Source organism: Onychomys torridus, chromosome 2, assembly GCF_903995425.1.
Source record: "Onychomys torridus chromosome 2, mOncTor1.1, whole genome shotgun sequence".
NCBI classification, from domain to species: Eukaryota; Metazoa; Chordata; class Mammalia; order Rodentia; family Cricetidae; genus Onychomys; species Onychomys torridus.
The window spans coordinates 145,732,967-145,752,689 of NC_050444.1; the positions used below are offsets into that span (position 1 = coordinate 145,732,967).

Below are 19,723 nucleotides of genomic sequence, written 5' to 3' on the forward strand. Positions count from 1 at the left end.
AAATGAAGTCCAGCCGACTTTCAATTCTATATTGCTGACGCTAGCGACCAAAACTCTGGACTCTTCTGAGGCAGAGGAAGCCTTCACAAGAGAATTGATGTTTTTAGATTTTTGAATCGAAGTAAAGGGACGGGCGTGAGTCATTATGCAAATAAGAGCAGTGCTTGTCGGGAAGGCGCTGGCGGCGAGGAGGGACAGGTAGGCGGCGCTGCCAACAGCTGTTTCCAGCTCGCGGTGGGAAGATCCGCCCAGGGAAGCCTAGCTCTAGGAGACTGTGGGTAATTTACAGGGAGCACCCAGCCTCCACCTATCAAAACTGAAAATATGCAGTCTAGTGCCACTCGTAGCCGTCCCCATCCCCATCCCCACCCCGTTTTTCGGCACAGGTTTCTCTGTGTAACCCTAGCTGTCCTGGAACTTGCTTTATAGACCAGGTTGAGCACAGACATCTCATATGTATATTATATATGTAATATATATGTGTGTGTGTATATGTATATATATACACACACATATATATATATATATATATTAGTTTTGTTTTGTTTTTTCGAGACAGGGTTTCTCTGTATAGCTTTGCGCCTTTCTTGGAACTCACTCTGTAGACCAGGCTGGCCTCGAACTCAAAGATCCACTTGCCTCTGCCTCCCAAGTGTTGGGATTAAAGGCGTGTGTCACCACCGCCCGGCTCAGATGTATTTTTTTAAAAAGAAGTTGGGCAGGGCGGTGATTGCACACACCTTTGATTCCAGCACTTGGGAGCCAGAGGCAGGTTGATCTCAGTAAGTTCGAGGCCAGCCTGGTCTACAGAGTGAGTTCCAGGACAGTCAGGATTGTTACAGAGAAACCCTGTCTCCAAAAAACCAAACCAAACTGACCCCCCCCCCAACCCCCACAAAAAAATTTGGCCTGGTGGCTTATTCCTGTAATTCCTGCACTCAGGAGTGTGGCGATATACTGTGTACCCCAATATATTGTGTACCCTAATAAACTTATCTGGGGATCAGAGGACAGAGCCAGATTAGACAGAGGCCAGACAATGGTGGCACACACCCTTAGTCCTATCACTTGGGAGACAGAGATCCTTCTGAATCTCTGAGTTCAAGGCCACACTGAGAACTGAGTCAGGCTGTAGTGGCACACACCTTTAATCTCAACATGAGATCTCACGCCTTTGCTTGGAAAGCACACATGCCTTTAATCCCAGGAAATGACATGGCTGGGTGGACAACAGGTATATAAGGCTTGAGGAGACAGGTAGTAAGCAGCAGTTCAAGTGAGACCCTCAAGGGTGAGGACGCAGCTTTCAGTCCGAGGATTTGTGGATACAAGATCAGGTGAGGAGTTGGTGAGGTGAGGTTGGCTGTGGCTTGTCCTATTTCTCTGGTCTTTCAGCTTTTGCCCCAATATCTGTATCTGGGCTTTTTATTAAAAGACCATCTAAGGGGTTGGGGATTTAGCTCAGTGATAGAGTGCTTGCCTCGAAAGCACAAGGCCCTGGGTTCAGTCCCCAGCTTAAAAAAAAAGACCATCTAAGATTTGTGTTACCCAGGAGGCAGAAACAGGAGTACCATAGGGAATTCTAGCTAGCCTGGAGTAATGAGTTCCAAGCCAGCCTAGCCTACAAGACACCCTCTCTCAACCAAAACACAACCATTGGACCTAGGTCAGTGGTGCACGTAATCCAAGCCTGGTCTACAGAGCTAGTCCAGGACAGGCTCCAAAGCTACAGAGAAACCCTGTCTTGAAAAACCAGAAAAAATAAAAAAATTTAAAAAGGCAGAAAGCACCCCAAAAAAATGACTGATGAATTTTAATCTACTTATTTCTGAGACAGGGTGTTGCTCATGGTAGACTCCACGCCCATCAATCACCATCTTGGGGTGTTCAGCTGGACCCACTTGCAAAAGATCATACCAGTTAATTGATATCCCCTCAAGAAGGCGGTTGGGTTGCCATAAAACTCCAGTTGCTCAAGAACCACCCTGTCCTTAATTGCATGTGGTGTCCAGCAAAGGTGACGTACGTAGGCCAAGGAACACTAGGGGAGGGGTCTCATTCATGCCCTATAGGAGAGCCATTATCCCTGCTGAGTAAAGATTTTAAGGTATGACTTGTGGGGGACAAAAATGCCCACACCCCTGTTGCTAACCACTCACCTACTCAGTAAAGCAGCCCAATAAATTAATAACTAATTGGCTGCCCAGAGTGAACTTCGGTGGAATCATGCCTCAGTTTGGTTTGCCATTGGGACTTTGGGAAGAAGGGTTGATGTTATGTCTGCTCTTAGAAGTGTCTCGTTGTGTAGTGGCTGTTGCTTCTGCCTCCAGAGTGCTTTTTAAGGACAAAAAAAAAAAAAAAAAAGGCTCTCACTATTCGTTATGTCTCTGCAGCCCTCTAACTCTGAATCCAGTAGCCAGAGTGACCAGGTTACTGGAATGTCCCAGGAATGCTCAGTTTACTGTTTGTGTAGGCCAGGGGTCAATGTCGGATGTTTTCCCCATTCACTTCATTTTTTTGAGGCAGTGTCTCTCACCTAACCATCTTCAATTCATGTAGATGACCAACAAGCCCCAGGAATCGTCCTGTTCTCCCTTTCTCAGAGCATACAGGTACCAGTCTGGCGCAGCTTTCTGAGGATGCTGGGGCTGGAATGCAGGTCCTTATGTTTGCATCGAGTACTTTCCTCACTCCTTACCATTCTCACATAAACGTGTGTAGAAGCTAGGTACAGTGGCATATGCTTATTTTTGAAACAAACAACAAAAACAAAAACAGAATTTTGGACATTATACTTTAATATATTTTAATAACGTATAGTTCCCTGCCCTTTATGAAGTGGAATCTACAAAAAAAGGATACATGAATAACAGCTCTCACACTGCAAAAGGAGGAGGTAGTTGATACTAGTGAGTGCGATCAAGTGTCTGTCCATCAAGGAATCCTTCCATAACCCAACAGTGTTCGTGTGTTCCCAACCTTTTATTTGACACATGGTCTTACTGTGTAGCCCTGGCTAGCCTGGAACTCCGGAAATAGACCAGGCTGCCCTCAAACTCAGAAAGATTCACCTGACTCTGATTCCTGAGTGCTGGGATCAAAGGTGTGCGCTAACACACACACACCACAAGTGTTTCTGTAAATATAAATTACCATCTCACTCCTCGGTTTGTGCCTTTCCAATGCACACTGAATTAAATCCCAAATGAATACCATATTGTACAAGGTGTGGCCTAAAATGAATCCTCCTACCTCTTCAACCTATCTCTCACAGCTACCTATCAAGCTTCAACCACTCTGGCTTAGTCTGTAAGCTCTCTTAACTCACAGCACCGGCTTAGGAACCTCCATCCCTCAGGTAAGTTTGGTTTTTGTTTGTTTGGTTGTTTGGTTGGTTGTTTGGTTTTTCGAGACAGAGTTTCTCTGTGTAGTATTAACTTATTGATATTCTTACCTTTTGTGCACTTGCCTATAAACTCTTAAGGACAAAGGTGTCTGTCTTACCCAACAGTATATACCCAGCACTCGGCAGAAAAAAAAAAAAATTTAGTAAATGCAGAAATTCAACGACAAAAACTGGTATGCAAAACTCTAAAGACTATGATAGGAAAATAAGGGTATGGCTGGAGAAACGGCTTAATGGTTCGGAGCACTCCGGCAGAGGGGGATTCAATCTCAGCAGCCACAGGGTGGCTCACAAAGCATCTAGAAATTCAATTCCAAGGCTTCAGCTACCCTCTTCTGAACTCTTTGTGCACTAGCAATGCACATATATAAATGCAGACAAAACACTCATACATACAAAGTAAATTTTAAAAAAAGGGAAGCCACAGACAGTTTGCCACTTAATGGTAACTAAGCCCTTGCATCCAGCACTTTGGATGAGACTGGTAAAATAAGGACGGAAGGATAAAGACAGGGAACCAATCTGGGAAGATGTTGATAGCTCTGAGATGTCTTCTATACATTTGTTTGTGGGGGTCTCCATTTTACTGAGAACCCCGCCAGATGCTGAAACCGCGTGTTGCTTACTTGCCTAGCGTTTTTGTAATAGGATTAAAAAAAAAAAAAAAGTTGCGGGGTGGGGGTGGCGGCGGCGGCGCACGCCTTAATCCCAGCACTCAGGAGGCAGAGGCAGGCGGATCTCTGAGTTCGAGGCCAGCCTGGGCTACCAAGTGAGTTCCAGGAAAGGCGAAAAGCTACACAGAGAAACCCTGTCTTGGAAAACAAACAAACAAAATTTGTCACCAAACATTTAATGGATTAAAAAGACCCTCAAAGCTCGGAGCTTAACTGTTGTTACAGGACCAGTCCAGGCTTTGGCGTGAGAATTCTCAAGTTCAAGCAGAAACCCTGCGTCTCTTAGGTAGAATCTTGGTATAAATTTCACACAGGTTTCCCCCACGATTACATGACATACTGCAAAGAGGGACGTACACCAGTCCCTCACAGATAGCTCTCGCTCATCGTTATTAAACTACGATTTAACGGGCACAACCTGCCTTTCTAGTCCCCAAGTTCTCGCGCTGCCGACTCCCCTGTTGGGAGTCGCATGGCTGGTGTCTACACGGAACTGCGGTCCCACCACCAGAGCACCAACCGAAAACGGCGACTTTGAAGCCATCCGAGGCCGCCGACTACCGGTCACGCTAGTGAAAGGTAGAGGAGTCGGAAAGAAACATCGGGTGCAGGGGTTCACGCCGAGGTAGGAGACGCTGAGCTCGCCCACGCCAGCAACCCGCTAGCTAAATCCAGCGCCAGCCGCACAGCTCAACCACGTGTTGAAGTCTGCGCCTGCGCGAGGCAAGGCGCGCGCCCGGCGGCCGGAAGAGCCGCGCGTTTCCGGGTTGGAGGCGGGGAGCGGTGCCGGAAGTGCTTGGGGAGGGCCGCGCAGTCGGACCGGCTGCTGAGACGAAAGCTTCACTGGGGCAGTCTCCGCATATCATGGGGAGATAGACGCTGCTGCCTGTGAGTCTTGGGCCCTGGCAGTGGAGGACGAAGAGCGGGAGGAGGGCGTCAGGACCCAGACCCACCGCGGGTCCGTGCTGGAAGAACTAGGTTGTGGAAGAGACGGGGCTGTGAGGAGCCAAGCTCTTGGGACGGGACCTGAGGGGTTCGGGCTCGCAGAAGCAGCGGCTGTTGGGGACTCGGGCTCTGAACGAGACTTAGGGAACGAGGACGTGTGTGAGTTCTGCAGCATCTGAGGGAAAGCCGTTTGAGGGACAGGATGGTGAGGACCGCACTTTTTAGGAGGCGAGGGTAGGGTCGAAACGGGGTTTGAAGACTCGGGCTCCAGAGAGACAGAAGCGGGGCAGCAAAGTCCCAGCTCCTAAGGATTCAGAAGCAGGGCAGCAGAGACTTAGGACCGGAGAGACAGAAGCGAGCAGAGAAGACTTGATTTTGGGAGGGAATAGAAACGGGCAGTGAGGACTGGGTCTACTTTGGGACGACGGAATCGGGGCTTTCGGAGTAAGAGTTCCTGAAGGGACAGGGCTGTGAGGACCCGAGCCCTTAAAAGTGGAGGATCTAAGGGGTCGTGGCTGGGAAATCAGCCCCTAAGGGAAAGAGGTTTGAAAAAAAGATTTAGCGATCTGTTCTCTGTACCCAGAGTGATAAAAGGTATATTCGGGGGAAGACCTTGGCGCTGCCTGTTTGGCTTTTTGCAGTTAGGCTTTTCTTGTGGCAGATACTCATCTAGAAAACCCATATGAAACATCTTCGTTTTTTCGTCTTCATTATTGTAAACTGGATGTGAAGTTGGAAGCAGTTTGAACTCAGTTATATACTTGATAAGTGCCTTAAGCCCCATTCCTTTCAGCCCTATTGGGGGCTTGTACCGCAAGCAAACTGTCATAGATGGAAGGGCAGCAAAAGATCACTTTGAATTCTTTTAAAGGAAAGGAGTGTCCAAAGAAGGATTAGGGTCATGGTGAGCCAATTCTTAGGTTATTCAGTACTCTTATATGTGCAGCAATTAAGAGATGCTTGGTTCAAATTACTTGAATAAATGCTTTTAGAATCTCTACCCTCAGACTCAGAAGGAGCATTTTTACAGATTCTAATACTTTGATTACTATTTTGGCGTCGACATAAGATACAGTAAATGTCACAAGTGAGGAAGTGAGCGAACCTTTAAGCCAACCTTTCAGTGAAATGCATCTTGTTCTTCAGTAAGTTGTTGAGAAAGTCACAAATAAGCGTGGCCTGTATTTTTAGCAGGAACATTCTTAGAAGAGTGCCTTGGACCCAGCCCTTTCCCTTCATAATACCCTCCTCAGATGAATCAGGCACGACTCGACTGGAGCACTTTTTGTTTTGTTTTTGAGACAGGGTTTCTCTGTGTAGCCCTGCCTGTCCTGGAACTCGATCTGTAGACCAGGCTGGCCCCTAACTCACAGAAATCCAGAAATCCGCCTGCCTCTGCCTCCTGAGTGCTGGGATTAAGGTGTGCGCCACCACCCAGCAACTGAAGTACTTGCAAGAACTCCATCACTTCACTGTCACAGCTCCACATTAAGTATTGGTAGCTCTAGTGTACATAGAAGTGTGTCCAAAGGGGTTAAGAACTTTGCCTTAAATGGCATAGGAGTGATTTAGTCCCAGATGTGCCTCTAAAACTTCCTTGAACTTTTCTAAGTGGATTTCCTTCCATGTCTAGTTTGCATGTCAACAAAATAGTTATACAGAGCCTGCCATTGAATGAAAGAAAGCACCCCTCTCCTCCTTCACTCCTCCTTCCCCAACCATTTAGCTCCCCCTAACCTGGAAACTGCTATGTAGACCAGGCTGGCCTGAAATTCAAGAGATCCACCTGCCTCTGCCCCCTGAGTGTTGGGGTTATAGGCTGCACCACTATACCCAGCTTCCTCATCTCCTTCTTAACACTTTTTAATGTCAAAGACTGTAACTTCAAGGATACTTCAGTAGTGTAGTAGTTAAGATCTAATTCCTGTATTTTCACAGAAGCATAGACATTCAAGGTAGAAAAAGTAAAAGGAACATTTATAGAGTAAGATGTATTTAATTTTTTGAAAATCAGGGCTACATCAGATTAACTTTCCAGTTAATTGCTAGCATGCACTAGATATTGTCGACACTTGGGCTAACATAGCCAGGTGTCATGGTGCTTGCCTGCAGTCCCATTGTTTTGGAGGTGGAGGCAGGAAGATCTGGAGTTCAATGTCAACATGAGACTGTGTCTCAAAAGAAAGTTAGTTGTGATATAAAGATGATTGCCACCAAGGCTGATCCCTGAGTCCTGCAAGGTAGAAGGAGAGAACCAACTCGCAGAATTATCCTCTGATTACATGTGCACACACTAAATAAATAAATAAAGGAAAACAAGGTTTGGGTTTTTTTGTTTGTTGGTTGGTTGGTTTGGTTTTTCGAGATGGTTTCTCTGTGTAGCCCTGGCTGTCTTGGAACTCACAGAGATCCATTGCCTCTGCCTCCTGGTTACTGAGACTAATGGCGTGGGCCACCATTGAGTGGTGGGTCTATTTTTTTGTTTTTCTTTATTTTGTTTTTTAAGAAAAAGAAAATTAGGTTAACATACTTGAAGGTATTATTTTCTCAGTAGCTTAGCTGGTACTATTTTTTTCAAGACAGGGTTTCTCTGTTTAATCCTTGCTGTTCTGGAATTCACTTTGTAGACCAGGTTAACTCATATATCTTCCTCCTCTGCCTCCTGACTGCTGGACTTAGGTACTATTTTGTTTGTTTGTTTGTTTGTTTAAGGCTTTCATTAACATTGAGGAGACACACCAGGCCCACAGAGAAAGACCCACAAAAAGCAGAGGGAGGATTTGGGAAGTCAACTCTCCTGGCACTATTTTTTTTTTTTAAAGATTTACTTATATATTTCTTTTTTCTTTTTTTGGTTTTCGAGACAGGGATTCTCTGTGTAGTTTTTGCGCCTTTCCTAGAACTCACTTTGTAGACCAGGCTGGCATTGAACTCACTGAGATCCGCCTGGCTCTGCCTCCTGAGTGCTGGGATTAAAAGTGTGCGCCACCACCGCCCAGCTTATATTTTTCATTATTGGGAAAGGGTATTGAGACAGGGTATCTCCAAGTTCTGGCTGTCCCTGAACTCTGAACCATGCTGGCCTCTAACTCAGAGATCCACCTGCTTCTGCCTCCTAAATGCTGGGAGTAAAGGAATACAACACCACACCTAGATGTTTGTTTGTTTATGGGTGTGAGTGTTCTGCCGTAATATATGTTTACATATACATGTACCAGGTTCTGTCAGAGTTCTGAAAGGTCATTGGATCCCCGGGCACTGGGTTGTGAGCCACTCCGGGTGCTTGGGACTGAAGCTGGGTCCTCTGCCCTACCCCTCTCACCCCCACCCCGGTTTTTTGAGACAGGGAGTCTCTATGCAGCAACAGGTGCTCTTAACCACTCACCCATCTCTCCATCTCCTGGTACTGTTTTCAAATGCTTTTCCGAAGTGATCAGAATTATTTATACTAAATTATGAGAAAAAGCAAGCCCATATCACCATCTTGTTTAGTATAACGGGGGGGGGGGGGGGTGGGGGTGTTCCTTTTTTTTTCCAGAGCTGAGGATCGAACCCAGGGCCTTCTGCTTGCTAGGCAAGCGCTCTACCACTGAACTAAATCCCCAACTCCGTGGGTTGTCTTTTTAAGATAGGATCTCTGTATAACTCAGGTTAGCCTCAAAGTTCAATCAAATATTCAATCTCTTTGCCTTAGTTTCCAGAATGCTGGGGCTACAGGTATGCACTATAATGCCCAGCTTGTTAATTTAATAATAAAGAATTTAATTAGTGACAATTTTTGATGAGTTGGCATTCTTACCTGTATTTAAAAAATAGTTCAATTTTATTTTCTTTTTTAATTATTTGAAGGGGGGATTGGGTGCAGGTGCCTCTAGAGACCAGAGGAGTCAGATTCCCCCTGGTACTAGGAGTTTTAGGTGGTTATGAATCACTGAGCCACCTCTCCAGCCCCCTACAATCTCTACAATCCCTACAATTTCTGAGACAGGGTCACTAGCCCAGTCTGGCCTCAAACTCTATGTAGCCTAGGATGACTGAATTCCTGATCCTGTGAGTGCTGGGAATTACAAGCATATGCCACGATACCAAGTCTATGTGGTACTGGGTATCCAACCCAGGGCCTCCTCACATATGCTAGGCAAGCAGTCTACCAACCGATGCATTGCTAACTCAACGTCAGCACCTTGTGTTCTGCACTGTCAAACAGGTGTGGAGATAATACATTCTGAAATATTCACATATGGATCCATTGTTGAAGCTTGAAGGGACTTTAGAGTTTGCACTGGTTCAGCTGCTAAAACAGATGGAGAACCAGGGTCAAGGATGGCACCTAGCTCACCTGACTTGGGTTTTCCACGGTGCCTCCTACAAGACTCCTGCAGTCTATTTGCTGTTACCACCCCCCACCACACACACACACCCTTTTTTTTTTTTTCTCCTGAGAAAGGGTTTTTCTGTGTAACAGCTCTGGCTGTCCTGAACTCCATCTGTAGACCAGGCTGGCCTTGAACTCAGAGCTCTGCCTGCGTCTGCCTCTCGTGTGCTGGATTACAGGCACATCAGTGCTGTTACCATTCTTCAATTCATTCTTTCCTTTATCATTTTCTTGGTCCTTTAGTTTTCACACTGTCTCATGTAGCCCAGGTTAGCTTTTACCTGACTATGTAGCTCAATACTACCTTGAATTTCTTCCTGCCACTACCTCAAAAGTGCTGGAATTACAGACATTCACCCTCATGCCCAGGTATTTATTTTCATTCTTGAGATGGGGTCTTACAATGTGGCCCAGACTACCCTAGAACAGCTGGGCCCAAGTGATGTTACTGCCTGGTTTTCCAAGTAGCTGGGATTGCAGGCGTATTCCTCTAACCGTCCATCCTTGTGCAGAAGATCAAACCCATAGCCTCATACATACTAGGCAAAATGTCCAGTCTCTTCCGTAAAAACAAACAAAACATAAAAAATAAAAAACCCTCAAAAACAACTCCCCTCATTAGTGCCAGTGAGATGCCTCAGGATAAGTGCTTGCTGCATGCGGTAGTGGTGCACACCTTTAATCCAACATTTGGGAGGCAGAAGCAGGTGAATCTCAGTGAGTTTGAGGCCAACCTGGTCTATAGAGCAAATTTCAGAACAGGCTCCAAAGCTACACAGAAACAAACAAACAAACAAACAAAAAAGTGCTTGCTGCCAATTGTAACCTTACTTAAGTTTGACCAACATGGTGAATGAGAGAACGAACTCCAAGTTGTCCTCAGACCTCAATATTCACTATGATACAACATAACAAAATAAATAAATACAATAGAAAAACTCTGTAGTTATAAAAACAATTACAGAAGGCAGGCATGTGATAATATTGTGTACCCCAATAAAGGTTACCTGGGGAATCAGAGGACAGAGCCATCCACTAGATTAGACATAGAGGCCAGGCAGTGGTGACTCTCAACTTTAATCCCAGTACTGGGAAGCACACACCTTTAATCCTAGAAAGTGATGTCTGGGCAGAGAAAGGTATAAAAGGCATGAGGAAACAGGAACTCACTCTTTTGAGACTGAGGATTTCCTAGAGGTAAGAATGTGGCTGGCTTGTACTGTTTCTCTGATCTTTCAACTAAGCTTTATTGGGGTGCACAATATAATACCACACAGGCATGGTGGTCCATATCTGTAATCTCAGCACTTGGAGTGGGGAGGGGTGAGGCAGGAGAATCACCCCAAATTCAAAGCCAATTTAGACTACTAGCAAGTGCTGAGCTAACCAAGGGTCTGTAACAAGACTCATCTCAGAGAAGAGCTTGGTCTGGTGGTGCTGGCTGGTAATGCCAGCATTGGGGAGTCTAAAGCAGGCAGATGGTCCATGAATTCAGTTGTCCCATAGTAAATTCCAGGGCAACCTGGGTACATAATGAGACCCTATCTAAAAACAAAGAACAATAACCAAAAATAAAAAGATAATGGTTGTACTACATGGGTAGCATATTGAGTTAATACCAAGATGGACAAAACTTTAATATACTGATTTTTGCTACTGGGTATGATGGAGCACACCTTTAATGCTAGCACCTGGATCTCTGTAGCCTGGTCAGTACATCCTGGTCAATAGAGGGAGTTCTACCACCGCCCAGCTGCACACATATTTAGAGTACATTTGCTTGTGGGATGAGTAGAGGTAGAGAACAGGAGAGGCAGAATTTTCTTTTCTTTCTTTTTTTGTTTATTTTGTTTTGCTTTTTGGAGACAGTTTCTCTGTATAGCAGCTCTGGCTGTCCTGGAACTCACTTTGTAGGCTATCCTCAAACTCACAGAGATCCATCTGCCTCTGCCACCCAAGTGCTGAGATTAAAGGCATGGATCACCACCACCTAGTGTGCCACCCTGACTTTACAGTACTGTACTGATGTAGTACGAAGCCCAGGGCCTCACACATGCTAGGCAAACTCTAGCACTGAGTCTTCAGCTGGATTCTGGTTGATGAAGTTGCCCCATAGCACACAACTGGAATATTTCTGTAGCTGGGGGTGGTACTTGATGCTAGTTATTTATTTACAGGTAGCTTTTGAAAATGGCTGCCTCTCATTACTCCGGGCTTACAGCTGTTGCTGATGTCATTAAAGATCTAGACACTCAGATAGCAGTAAGTAAACTGAGGCCACTGCAGGCAGAACTTGGTGAATGTGCTTCTGGTCTTGACACCACAGCCAATGTTCACAGAGTCAGCCCCATGGCTCTGAGATTTAGGAGCTGCAGCTGCTTTAGATGACAGTCTCAGCATGTCTTGGAGATTGCTAAAACCAAAGGGAAAAAAGTTTTTTATGGTAAAGCAGAGCATTTAACAGTTGCTAAAAGTTGTGTTTATTCGGCAGAGCCCTACCTTGGATTAAAGCATGTTTTGAAATGCTTCCACATGTTTTGAAAATGAACTAATCGTTTTCTTAAGCTTTGTGACTGAGCTTTAAATATGTGATTGTGCTGTTTATTAGAATTTAACATTATTTCATACTTTAAAAAATGATGCATGTAAGTACTTAATATTGTGTCTGCTTGTATGAATTCCTCAAAAATGTCTTGCTTATTCTAGCTTATTTTTGTAAATAAGATTGCTTGTTTCATTTACTTTTTTCCTTATTTCAATTTTGTGAAGTATTTCATTTCGATTTTGGAGACAAGATGGTTTCTAAAACCAAGTAAGAGCAATGAACGTTCTTCAGTCCTTCCATTTTAATGTCAAAATCAAGTAATCCGCCCTCCCAGCTGCACTGAAGACTCAGTGACAGATCTGTTAAAACACACCATTACTGCAGATGTCCTGGAGTAATTCTGTCTCTGTTTCCCTCTCCAGTTGATTGGCCTTGGTCCTCACAGCTCCAAAAAGAAGCAGGATCTTGATAAGCTCTATGAGCTGAAGTCCAAAGCTCGGCAGATTATGAACCAGTTTGGCCCCTCAGCCCTAATCAACCTCTCCAATTTCTCATCTATAAAACCAGAGCCAGCCAGCACCCCTCCACAAGGCTCCATGGCCAATAGCACCACTGTGGTAAAGATACCAGGCACTCCTGGGACAGGCGGTCGTCTTAGCCCTGAAAACAATCAGGTACCTCTTAGCTTTCCTTCTCTCTCATTTGGACCTGTAGTATGTATGGGACATATGTAATGTGTATGGGACATATGTAATGTGTATGGGACATATGTAATGTGTATGGGACATATGTAATATGTATGGGACATATGTAATGTGTATGGGAGTGGACATAACAGGTGCTTTTTCTCTCTGCTGAAAAAGATCTTTCCAGGGCAGTGGTGGGTAACCCATGAGTTTAATCCCAGCACCCAGGAGGCAGAGCAAGGCGGATCTCTGTGATTTCAAGCCAGCCTGCTCTACAGAGTGAGTTCCAGGACAGCCAAAGCTACACAGAGAAACCCTGTCTCGAAGAAGAAAAAAACAAACAAACAAAAAATAGAATAAAAATAGAATAAATTAAAGGTCTTTCCCCTCTGGAATAGAATTTTTTTTTTTTTTTTTTTTTTTTTTTTTGACAGGGTTTCTCTGTGTAGCTTTACGCCTTTCCTGGAACTCACTCTGTAGACCAGGCTGGCCTTGACTCACAGAGATCCACCTGCCTCTGCCTCCTGAGTGCTGGGATTAAAGGCGTGCGCAACCACCTCCCGGCCTAGAATTTTTATTCAGTTATCTACAGTATCAATTTTTACTCTGTTATATGTGGCTCTGTGTGTGTGTGTGTGTGTGTGTGTGTGTGTGTATCCATATAAACACATGTAATAACAAGCTTTCATAGGGCAGGTGGCTGGGGTTTTGGTCTTATTTTGTTGAGCTAGTGTTTTAGTATAGCCCAGGGTGACTGGGACTCAAAGATGTAGCCCCAGGCAGCATTAAAGTCCTGGGCAGTCTTCTTGCCTCATCCTCCCAAGGGTGGGGATTACAGGAGTGAGCCACTGCACTCGGCAATGGCAGATATTTTATGAGTTATCTATCTAATATAGGACTCCTTATTCCTAAAACGAGTGTTTAGTTGTTCCTTCTTGTAGTTTATTTTACTGCTGCCATTATCTGCAGTGATTCTGAAATCTGTTCCCCTCTTTTTACCTATGACCCTGATCCCACCTTCCAGAGCAACAAGAAAAGATATATAAAGCTGGGAGGCAGAGGCAGGCAGTTCTGTGAGTTCGAGGCCAGTCTCGTCTACAGGACAGCCAGGGCTACACAGAGAAACCGTCTCGAAAAACCAAAAGAAAGACACAATAGGAAAGAAGGAAAACCCTTTGCCCTAGGATCTTGTAGGCTGAATAGGGTGGATGAGGAGACATCCAAGGAAAGGACTAGCTGAGCTGCTTGGGGAAGGGCTGGCTGAACAGACACCAGCCTGTGTTGACTATGGAGGCCACTGTAGAAGAGCAAGATGGCGCACACCCTCGATCCCAGCACTTGGGAGTTGGTAAGAGGAAGATCAGCAACTCCTCATCCTCTGCTGCAAAACAAGTTATGGACCATGACTCAAAAAAACTGAGGGCTAGCAAGATGGCTCAGCAAGTAAAGACACTTATTGCCAAGCTTGACAGTCTGAGTTCAATCCCCAACTCTGTATGATGGAAGGAGAGATCCTAATTCCTCAAGTTATCCTTCTTACTTCCATATATGTATGCTGTCATTTCCTGCGCGCGCGCACACACACACACACACACACACACACACACACACACCCCTAAATAACTGTAAAGAGAAGCCATTAATCCCAACACTTGGAAGGCAGAGGCAGCCGGGTCTACATAGTGAGTTCCAGAACAGCCTGGTCTACATAGTGATGCTCTGTCTCACAAAAAGGGGAGGGAGGACACTAAAGCACAGATATTTGTTTCACTTTATTTGTTGGGTATTGTGTCTTGGGTCCTTTGTTTTGTTTGTTTGTTTTTTGAGACAGGGTTTCTCTGTATAGCTTTGGAGCCTGCCTGGAACTCACTCTGTAGCCCAGGCTGACCTTGAAATCAGATATGGGCAGGTTTCCAAATCTGCACAGTGCCAGAGGATGCACAGAGGACAGAAGAGCTGAAGAGGGTCCTTTCACCAGGGTGGGCTGGGAGTCCCCTCAGAAAGGAGAACCATGACTTGAGCATTGAGGAAGAAGATCCAAAGGATATAGTGCATGGTGACCAGATAATGCAGACTGCTGTCTGCAGAGCAGGGAAGAATTAGATGCTTACCTCAACTCCAAACTCCTCTCCTCTTCCCTTCTGAACTGCCCCTGCCTCTTTCCCTTGAGTATACTTGGCAGTTGTACCAGCAGGTAGGACTAGAACTAAACTCAACAACTTGACTGACATCCTGTCTTTGTTAGTGAGTAATGAGGTTTGCTTCCTTAATACTTATGAAAACTCTTCCCCAAATCCACTTTAGGTGTTGACCAAGAAGAAATTACAAGACTTAGTCAGGGAAGTGGATCCTAATGAGCAGCTGGATGAAGATGTGGAGGAGGTAAGGTGGATTTGGGTACCAAAGATGATACAGCATGGCAGTTAAGAGTGGAGTCTGGGGGACTGGGGAGATGGCTCAGTGGTCAAGAGCATTGGTGGCTTTTCCAGAGGACTCGGGTTTACTTCCCAGCGTCCACATGGAAGCTCACACTGTCTGTAACTCTAGCTTGAGGCGATCTGACACCTTCTAGCCTCCACAGGCACCAGGCACAGATGTACATGCAGGCAAAACATCCATACATAATAGAGAGAGGAGACAGAGAGAGAGAGAGGGAGAGTGGGAGAGCGGGAGAGCAGGATAGCGCGCAGTTTTAAGTAATAGATAAAAAGACTTCTGGATTAGAACTTCACCCTAAAGGCTGAATCCTGTCTCTCCTGCTATCTGGATGCACAGCCATGAGCAGGTTGGTCTCAGTCTCAGTATCTTCCTTTAAAAGATTAGGGACAAAGCTGGGTGGTGGTGGTGCACACCTTTAATCCTAGCACTTCGGAGGTAGAGGCAGGCAGATATCCGTGAGTTCGAGGCCAGCCTGATCTACAGAGCGAGATCCAGGACAGCCAGGGCTACATAGAGAAACCCTGTCTACTAAACATGTGATGCAGGAGCACACAGTTGTCCCAAAACAGGAGCCTGCCCTGCCAGTGACATGGTTACTCCCCTCACTCTCCCTCTGCAGATGCTGCTGCAGATCGCCGATGATTTCATCGAGAGTGTGGTGACAGCAGCCTGCCAGCTTGCTCGGCATCGCAAGTCCAGCACCCTAGAGGTGAAAGACGTCCAGCTGCATCTAGGTGTGTGGTCTCATTTCTCCTTGAAGTATCTCCAGTCTGTGAGGACTGTCGGGGCAGATGTCAGAGAAACCCTCATGCTTGGATCAGACCTTTGGGCCTAGGATTTACCGTTCAGAAGCAGGGCCTAATATAGGAGAGGAAGCCTTTGTGGTAGGGGATGCCTCTGGACCACTTTATCCTTTCTGTTTGGTTTCTGAGAGTCTGTCTCCCTATTCATAAAGTGATGATCAAAATATCTTCTTTGCAGGTAATTGAGAATTATATATTATATTCATAAACTGGAAAAAATAGCACATTCTACAACTAAACATGAGTTGGTCATATAATATTTATATGCATTAAATGTAACATAATGATGCTAGGCGGTGGTGGCACACGCCTGTAATCCCAGCACTCAGGAGGCAGTGCCAGGCAGATCTCTGAGTTCAAGGCCAGGCTGGTCTACATAGCAAGATCCAGGACAGGCACCAAAGCTACAACAGAGAAACCCTGTCTCAAAAAAGCAAAAAAAAAAAAAAAAATACACACACACACACACACACACACACACACACACACACACACATATATAATGATAAAGTCACTAAATTTTTGTTTGGGGCCCAAGGAGAAAACTCAGTGGTTTTTTTATGGTTTTGGTTTTGGTTTTGGTTTTGGTTTTTGTTTTGTTTTTTTAGCTGAGGACCGAACCCAGGGCCTTGCTCTTGCTAGGCAAGCGCTCTACCACTGAGCTAAATCCCCAACCCGAGAAGACTCAGTGGTTAGGAGCACTTGCTATGGATGAATGATGACCTGATCTGGGTCCCCAGCACCCACATAAAACTGAAGTTGTATGTGTATGTGTGTGTGTGTACAGGTGTACCTGGGGGCCAGAGGACATCTGGTGTCCTCTTCACCTTCTTCGGAGACCATCTGTCACTGGACTTGGGACTCTTTTCTAGCAAGGCTGGAGTCAGCAAGCCCCAGCCTGCCTCCTGTCTGACTCCATAGGGCAGAGGTTACAGGCATGCACTAAAACCATGTATACCCATGCCTGACTCAAAGTAAAATAGATAAAAATGTAGTAAAAAAATGTAAAAACATCAGGAGTAAGATAACCAGTAGCAGTGTGGTGTCTTGGGCCCATAATTCCAGCACTTACGAGGCTAGCACAGGGCAAGGCGATGGTGGCGCACACCTTTAATCCCAGCACTGGGAGGCAGAGGCTGTGAGTTCAGTTCTGGTCTAGGGTGCATATCAAACTTTGCCTCAAAATAAATAAAAATAAAAACAGGTGATAGAGAGATGGCTGAGCACTAGACACTGTTCCTGAGGACTCCGATTGGGTTCCCGGAGCCTACGTGGCGGCTCCTAACCATCTTCAACTCCAGCACCCCCTTCTGGCCTCCTTGTACACAAGCTTGTACATGATACACATACATACACGCAGGCAAAACACTAATGCACATAAATAAATAAATCTTAATAAATAAAAATGTAAAAATGAACATTAAAAGGGTTCAAGGACTTGGGGGCTATAGCTCAGTGGTAGAGTGTTTGCCCAGTGTGCACTAGGCCCCCGGTAAGGAACCCTTGCAGAAGCTATGTGCTGCACAGTGGGTGCCCAGGGCTGCCTGTACCCTTGCCTGCAGCCGCACTGCCTTCTAGCTGGAGCCTCAGCTCTGCTCCTGTCTTCCTTGCAGAGCGCCAGTGGAACATGTGGATCCCAGGATTTGGCTCTGAGGAAATCCGACCCTACAAAAAAGCTTGCACCACAGAAGCTCACAAACAGGTGAGGAACCCGGGACAGCCAGGGCTGGTTAGCCAGCCTAGAACTGCCCCTGGGAGGGGTCCATACAGCTGTGGTCCAGGAGTCTCAGTCCCCTGTGCAGTCGACTTCACTGCACCAGTGGTCAGAGGCAGCACAGTGACAGCTCCCTGGTGCTGGGCTGCTACATGGGGGCTTTCAGTTTTCCTCTCAGCCCTGACAGGTTTCCAGGGCTTCTATGGGCATGCCCACCTGCTCCCACACCTTGGTGAAAGCCAGTTTGAATACCATACACCACCAGGTCAGAGAAAGAAGTATGGCAGGCTTGTGCATTCTGGGTCGTGTCCCGTGTTAGCAGCTGTCCGCTGCCCTTCTTGACATAATTTCTGATAGAGAAATTTAGTCCAACAGGGGCACTGACCTCCTCTTGACAAGCCTGGTGTCCTCTCTGTTGTAATCTAACTGGCTGCCCTGATTTTTATGGCTGTGCATGCCTGTAATCTCAGCCCTATGGAGTCAGACAGATCTCTGAGTTCCGTGCCAGCCAGGTCTACAGAATTCACCTTATTCCAGTGCAGTCTCTCCGTCTGAGAAATGGTCCCAGTGGCCTCTGTGACTGTCTTGACCTGGCATGCTGCTCCTGTGATGCAGACCATGCTACTTGCGAGCAGTCTATGAATATCCAGAAAGCTCTTGACTCAGAGCCTATTAACTGTTATTTCTCTCTCCTTTCAGAGAATGGCATTGATCCGGAAAACAACCAAGAAATAACACAGGGACAGTCAGGGAATGGACGACATGTATTTGGAGATACTTGAGCTGAGACCTCAGCCATCTCATCCTTGGATTTTTTTTTAATGCTTTACAGAGAAGCATATATTTTTTATTAACAGTGCAGCAATATCTATAATGACTGAGAAGATCTGCCAAAAGAATAAAGCCTCCTACCCCAACTTCTGGTCCCTTCCCTGCCGTCTCAAAGGAGGAGGCTTTCCTGTGGTTTATCTTATAGACTGACTGTAGGCAGAGTGGTGTGGGCATGTGGGTGAGCCAGTGTTAGCAGGTTTGTAGAGGGTTTGTCACCTTCTCCCCTGTCCCTGTACTTTGTAATGTCAGTGTTTATATGAATATGAACTTGATTTGCTTTTCCAGAATAAAGAACTTTTAATTGAGACACAGGGTGCCTAGCTGAGAGCCTTTGAGATGCCAGTGAGGACCAGCAAGGTGGAGCGCTGCCGTCAGCAGATGGCAGCACAGGCTCCTTCTGTGCAGTTCAACCGGGTTTTCAGTTGACTCCAGAGGAAGGAACCAGCAGTAGGAGCTAGTTCAGTCTCTCTGCCACAGGACAGGGTGGACTAGCCCCAAATAAACGGCATTCAGGTTCTGATCATGCCAGTGTCGTCCCTGGACTTTTTTTTTTCTTTTCTCTTTTTTTTTTTTTTTTTTTTTTGGTGTATTGAGGCAGGCTCTTGTGTAGCCCAGGCTGGCTTCAAACTTTGATATATTGCTGAGGCTATCCTTGAACTTGCCCTCCTGCCTCCACCTCTCAGTGTGCTGAGATTACAGGTGTGCATCATCACACCTGGCTTTCTAGAGCCCTTTTGGACCTCTTCTGGAACTCCATGGAAGATCATATTCATCCTTGGCACTGAGGAAGCATGTAAATAGCTTTGGGGAAAGTCTTGTTGCTGGGATTCTGTCATCAGAGGAAAGCAGGCCCTGTCTAGACCAGAGTGTTCTTCAAGGCATCATCCTGACCCATGCCCAGCACAGTCCTTGTGGATTGCAAAGGGTCCATGGGCTCTGGGGAGGGTGGCTGCCCTTCTGCCCAGAGGCCACAACACAGGCACATCGGCCTGGGTCCCTGCTTTGGTCCTCTTCCTCCTGAGGCTTGGTCCAAGATGGGACAGAGTTTGTAGATCTCTTGGGTGTGCAGCTCGAAGGCCATGCTGGTGTTGCTGTTGGTCTTGGCTGAGGTTTCAGCCTGGAAAGTCTGCAAGAGGACAGCCAGCTTCTTCACTGATCACACCTGACACAGAGCTCGGCCTGTGGCCTAGCACCAGGAGGAGGACCTTGGAGGGTTTTACCTTTCTCCAGAGCCTGCTGCCCCCGGGAGATGCTCTCAAAGGATGTTCTGTCAGTGATATCAAACACAGAAGGTTCCCACTGAGT

At 46.1% G+C, this 19,723-nt stretch overlaps 1 protein-coding gene across 1 annotated transcript; it reads left to right on the forward strand.

Moving 5' to 3' along the window:
- Positions 1-4,868: 4,868 nt before the first annotated feature.
- Positions 4,869-18,939, forward strand: Taf12 (TATA-box binding protein associated factor 12). The gene is made up of 6 exons (XM_036178921.1): positions 4,869-4,968; positions 12,368-12,619; positions 14,936-15,013; positions 15,690-15,804; positions 17,487-17,575; positions 18,287-18,939. Exons 2-6 carry the CDS (start codon positions 12,452-12,454, stop codon positions 18,320-18,322), a joined length of 486 nt encoding a protein of 161 aa, XP_036034814.1. The 5' UTR covers positions 4,869-4,968; positions 12,368-12,451; the 3' UTR covers positions 18,323-18,939.
- The last annotated feature ends 784 nt before the right edge of the window (positions 18,940-19,723 follow it).

Excerpts from the sequence above, each read along its gene's own strand:
- Taf12 (XM_036178921.1), top strand. The coding sequence starts at position 12,452 with ATGAACCAGTTTGGCCCCTCAGCCCTAATCAACCTCTCCAATTTCTCA. Across the intron at positions 12,620-14,935 it reads TTAGCCCTGAAAACAATCAG|GTGTTGACCAAGAAGAAATT; the intron begins GTACCTCTTAGC and ends AATCCACTTTAG. Across the intron at positions 15,014-15,689 it reads TGGATGAAGATGTGGAGGAG|ATGCTGCTGCAGATCGCCGA; the intron begins GTAAGGTGGATT and ends CTCCCTCTGCAG.